A 4,488-nucleotide genomic window follows, 5' to 3' on the forward strand; every position below is an offset into this window, starting at 1 on the left:
CAAATAAGTTCATTTTAATTTTATAACCAAGAAAAGTCTATATACTTTTCTTTACTCCCCAAAATTTTCTAATGGGTATCAAAAAGCTCACATTAATGTAAGAGATTTTTTGCATTTACTGGAGAGAGAGGGGATATAGGATAGCACTGGCTCCATGAGGCATGAGAGGAAACGGGGCCTGGGTCTGATCCAGAGTTGAGAGCTAGCACTGTCTTCCACCTTAACATTTAACCCAAGTGCATTTAAGAATTTATCTCCCTGATCATGAAACATGTAAAATATCATGTAGGAAACAAGTTGCCAGTCCAGATTCAATGCATGATGCTGGATGCTTGGGGCTGGTGCACTGGGACGGCCCAGAGGGATGGTATGGGGAGGGAGGAGGGAGGAGAGTTCGGGATGGGGAACACATGTATACCTGTGGCGGATTCATTTTGATATTTGGCAAAACTAATACAATTATGTAAAGTTTAAAAATAAAATAAAATTAGAAAAAAAAAAGAAAAAAAAAAAAGAATTTATCTCCCTGATCAAAGCTGACTGAACTTTGTTTTGATGTTCCATACTACTGATATTTCTATTTTCTGGCACCTCTCTTCTTCTCGCACCTGTGGTTGTCTTCCTTCTATTTGTGATACCACTGAGGCGATTGGTTTGCTTTCAACAGGAGCTGAAAAAAAAATTTTTTTAGAGACAATTTACCCCTAAAATCACTAGAGCACTTTTGTAGGAGGAAGGCATGGACTCATCCCATAAGATAAAATGTATGTCAGTTCCAGTTAGAATGGCAATCATCAAAAAATTCACAAATAATAAATGTTGGAGAAGGTGTGGAGAAAAAGGAACCTTCCTGCACTGTTGGTGGGAATATAACTTGATACAGCCACTATGAAGACAGTATGGAGATTACTCAAAAAACTGTGAGTGGAAGTACCATATGACCCAGCAATCCCACTACTTGGCATATATATTGAAGAAACCAAAATCGAAAAAGGCACAAGTACACCAGTGTTCATTGCGGCACTATTTACAATAGCGAGGACACAGGAAGCAACCTAGATGTCCAACATCAGATAAATGGATAAAGGAACAGTGGTACATATATTCACTGGAATATTACTCAGCCATTGAAAGAAACACATTTTTTGAGTCAGTCCTAATGAGGTGAATGAACCTAGAGCCTATTATACAGAGTGAAGTAAGTCAGAAAGAGAAAAACAAATATTGTGTATTAATGCATATATATAGAATCTAGAAAGGGGGTACCAGTGAACCTAATTACAGGTCAATAATGGAGGAACATACATAGAAAACAGACTTATGGACATGGGTCGGGGAGAGGAAAGACAGGATGGGGTGAATGGAGAGAGTAACATGGAAGCATATACACCACCATGTGTAAAATAGATAACCAATGGAAATTTGTTATATGACACAGGGAACTCAAACTGGGGCTCTTATAACAACCAAGAGGGGTGGGAAGGTATGGGAGAGAGGTCGAAGAGGGAGGGGATGCATGTATACTTATGGCTGACTCATGTTGATCTAGACAGAGGTCAATGCAATATTGTGAAGCAGTTTTCCTTCAATTAAAAATAAATAAGTTTGAGGTAGGGAAGGAAAAAAAGTGTGTGTGGATTTTTTTTTTTGTTTTTAATGCTGAGTATAAGTTCCAAGGCAGAAAATAAGAAAGAGAGAAACATTCCAGAGCAGAAAGGCAATAAGAAGAGGGACACTGAGGTGTGAGACCGGCCCAGCATTTTATTATAACATAACATAGAACATTATTTATACAGTCATAGCGATTTTTTTAGATTAGCACATCAGATATAATTATATATATTTACATAATTTATGGGAGTTTTTTGATCCAAAGCCTATATATTTTGTCTATTTAACCTTCAAGCTTTCAAGAGTACTTGGTCGAGAATTTTCTGAACAATGTAAAACAAAACCCAAAAAAGTTAATAAAAACAGCAGGACACAAACATCCCGAGGTCAAAGACTATATGGACTGCACAATCATTGTTATCTATCATTAGACAACCTATGGACGGATAAATGTCTCTTAGATGAATGTTAGGAAGCCAGGTTTCTTCTTCTGCCTTAAACTACTTCACTGCTGCATATCTTGTTAATCTTCTGTAAATAAATTAATAATAATAATGATATAGGAGTACTGTGAATATAAAACGGAAGAGTAGGTAAGGGAAAATTTTTGATTTGCAAGAAATAAATATGATTATTATTTAGTTCAGTATCTCCATTGATTTGGTGTTATAAAGTGTACAAAATACTCCATAATAATCTATAAATGTTATAAAGATAGGTAGATCACCAACAAATTCCTTTATCAGTTTAAGCAATAGTTCTTACATTAGAAAAGTGGAAATCATACCCAAACTACTACATAAAGATAAATTACGCCCAGTAGTTTTAAAAACTGATTTGTTAGCATTTTAAACTTATGAATATAGATGCTTGAACAGATAGAGTGAATTCTCATTGGCTTCTGGAGACATTGAACGTTTTTTGAGAACAGAGGACTTTCTTTTTATGTTTTGTTTTGTTTTGTTTTGTTTTGTTTTTAAGATTTACTTATTTGTTTGCTTATTTTTTGGCTGTGGTAGGTCTTAGTTGCTGCACAGGGATTCCTCTAGTCGCAGAGGGGTGCTACTCTTGCAGCGTGTGGGCTTCGCATTGTGGTGGCTTCTCTTGTTGCGGAGCACAGGTTCTAGGGCTTGCAGGCTTCAGTAGTCGTGGCTCACAGGCTCCAGAGTGCCGTCTCAGTAGTTGTGGTACACAGGCTTAGTTGCTCCATGGCATGTGGGATTTCCCTGGACCAAGGATTGAATTGGTGTCCCTTGCATTGCAAGGTGGATTCTTAACCATTGGACCACAGTGAAGCCCCAAGAACAGAGGATTTTCTTGATGGCATCTTTCATGTCTTTGTTTCTCAGACTGTAGATTATCGGGTTGAAAAGTGGGGCAAGGACAGCAAACATTAGTGCAATGGCCTTGTCCAGTAGTGGTGGGAAAGTGACAGAGAAACGCAGGTACATGAGTGTCACACTGCCAAAAAACAGGAGGAAAATAGTGATGTGGGCTGCACAAGTGGAGAATGCCTTCTGACGGCTCTTACCTGAGGGAATCCTCAGGATCACAACAATGATTCTTAAATAGGAAAGGGTGATGATACAAACAGAAGTTAGGATGGAAATAGCATGAATCACATCTTCAATCAGAATCATAGATGTATCTGTACAGGCTAAGCCTAATACAGGTTCAAAGTCACAGAAGAGTTGATGGATTTGGTTGGGACCACAGAAGGGAAGAGTAGAAATCCACACAATCTCAGGCAGTAGCATAAGGAAGCCAAAGATGCTAGAACCAGCAGAGAGTTGGATGCATAGTCGAGGGGTCATAATGGTTGCATAGCGGAGGGGGTGGCAAATGGCAATGTACCTATCAATGGCCATCACTGTGAGGACTAGGGCTTCTGTGACCCCAAGTGAGTGAAAAAAATACATTTGCAGGAGGCAGCCAGTGAAAGAAATAGTCTTCTCTTTACTGACAAGGTTGGAGAGCATCTTGGGGATGGTCACTGTGGTGTACCAAATCTCCAGGAAGGAGAAGATGCTGACGAAATTGTACATGGGATTGTGGAGACGTGCATCCAGCTGGACAGCAAAGAAGATCATGAAATTTCCAACAATAATGAACACGTAAATTAAGAACAAAGGAATGAAGAATAAGAGACTGCCCTTCTCAAACTGAGGGAAATCAGAGAAATAAAATTCAGTCACCATTGTCTGATTCTCCTGATCCATATTTTCAGGTGTTTCACTTGTTGGCTAGTGAAATCAAATATAAACAGTCAGAACTCTACCTAATTTAAATAACCAATATAAACTTTCTTTTTAAGCAGCTCATCAGCCTTGAAATGAGGTTGATTAAATTAAGGAAAATATTTATGTGCATTGCTTTGCAAATTATAAAGTGAGTATGTCTAACTTGCAAATACATTTTTAGTAATTATAACACATTGTATTATCAACTATTCTGAAAACTAAGCAAACAGTTTTGCTATTTGGACATTTAAATTGGTACAAACTCTCCTGAATGGCAATTTGGCAATCTTTTTTAAGAGTTTTGAGACTTTTTAGAGACTTCATTTCACCATATAGCCCAAGAAAATAATTTTAAATATTAAAACAAATACAAGGATATTCAATGGAATATTTATTATAATAGCAAATTAGAAACACCTTAAATAGGTAGACATTTTTATTTTTGATATTAAATATTGGAGACACAAAATGAGTTGTGACAAAATGATCCCCTTTGTGGATAAAAGTAAAAACTATTTTTAAATGGGTATCTTAAAAATAAAGTGCGGGTACTGTCTTCCCTTGCTGGCTTCATAGTTAGAAAAATAGAGTAAAGAGAACTAAATATCATACTGAATTCAATTTACTTTAAAACACA

The 4,488-nt window shown here is 37.1% G+C and overlaps 1 protein-coding gene across 1 annotated transcript; it reads right to left on the reverse strand.

Moving 5' to 3' along the window:
* Positions 1 to 530: 530 nt before the first annotated feature.
* LOC104993610 (olfactory receptor 6K3-like) lies at positions 531 to 3,830 on the reverse strand. The gene is made up of 2 exons (XM_010846926.1): positions 2,918 to 3,830; positions 531 to 670 (listed from the first exon to the last, which is right to left on the reverse strand). The coding sequence occupies exons 1-2, from the start codon at positions 3,828 to 3,830 to the stop codon at positions 531 to 533; spliced, it is 1,053 nt and encodes a 350-aa protein (XP_010845228.1).
* Positions 3,831 to 4,488: the final 658 nt, after the last annotated feature.

Source organism: Bison bison, unplaced genomic scaffold (assembly GCF_000754665.1).
Source record: "Bison bison bison isolate TAMUID 2011002044 unplaced genomic scaffold, Bison_UMD1.0 scf7180017864240, whole genome shotgun sequence".
NCBI classification, from domain to species: domain Eukaryota; kingdom Metazoa; phylum Chordata; class Mammalia; order Artiodactyla; family Bovidae; genus Bison; species Bison bison.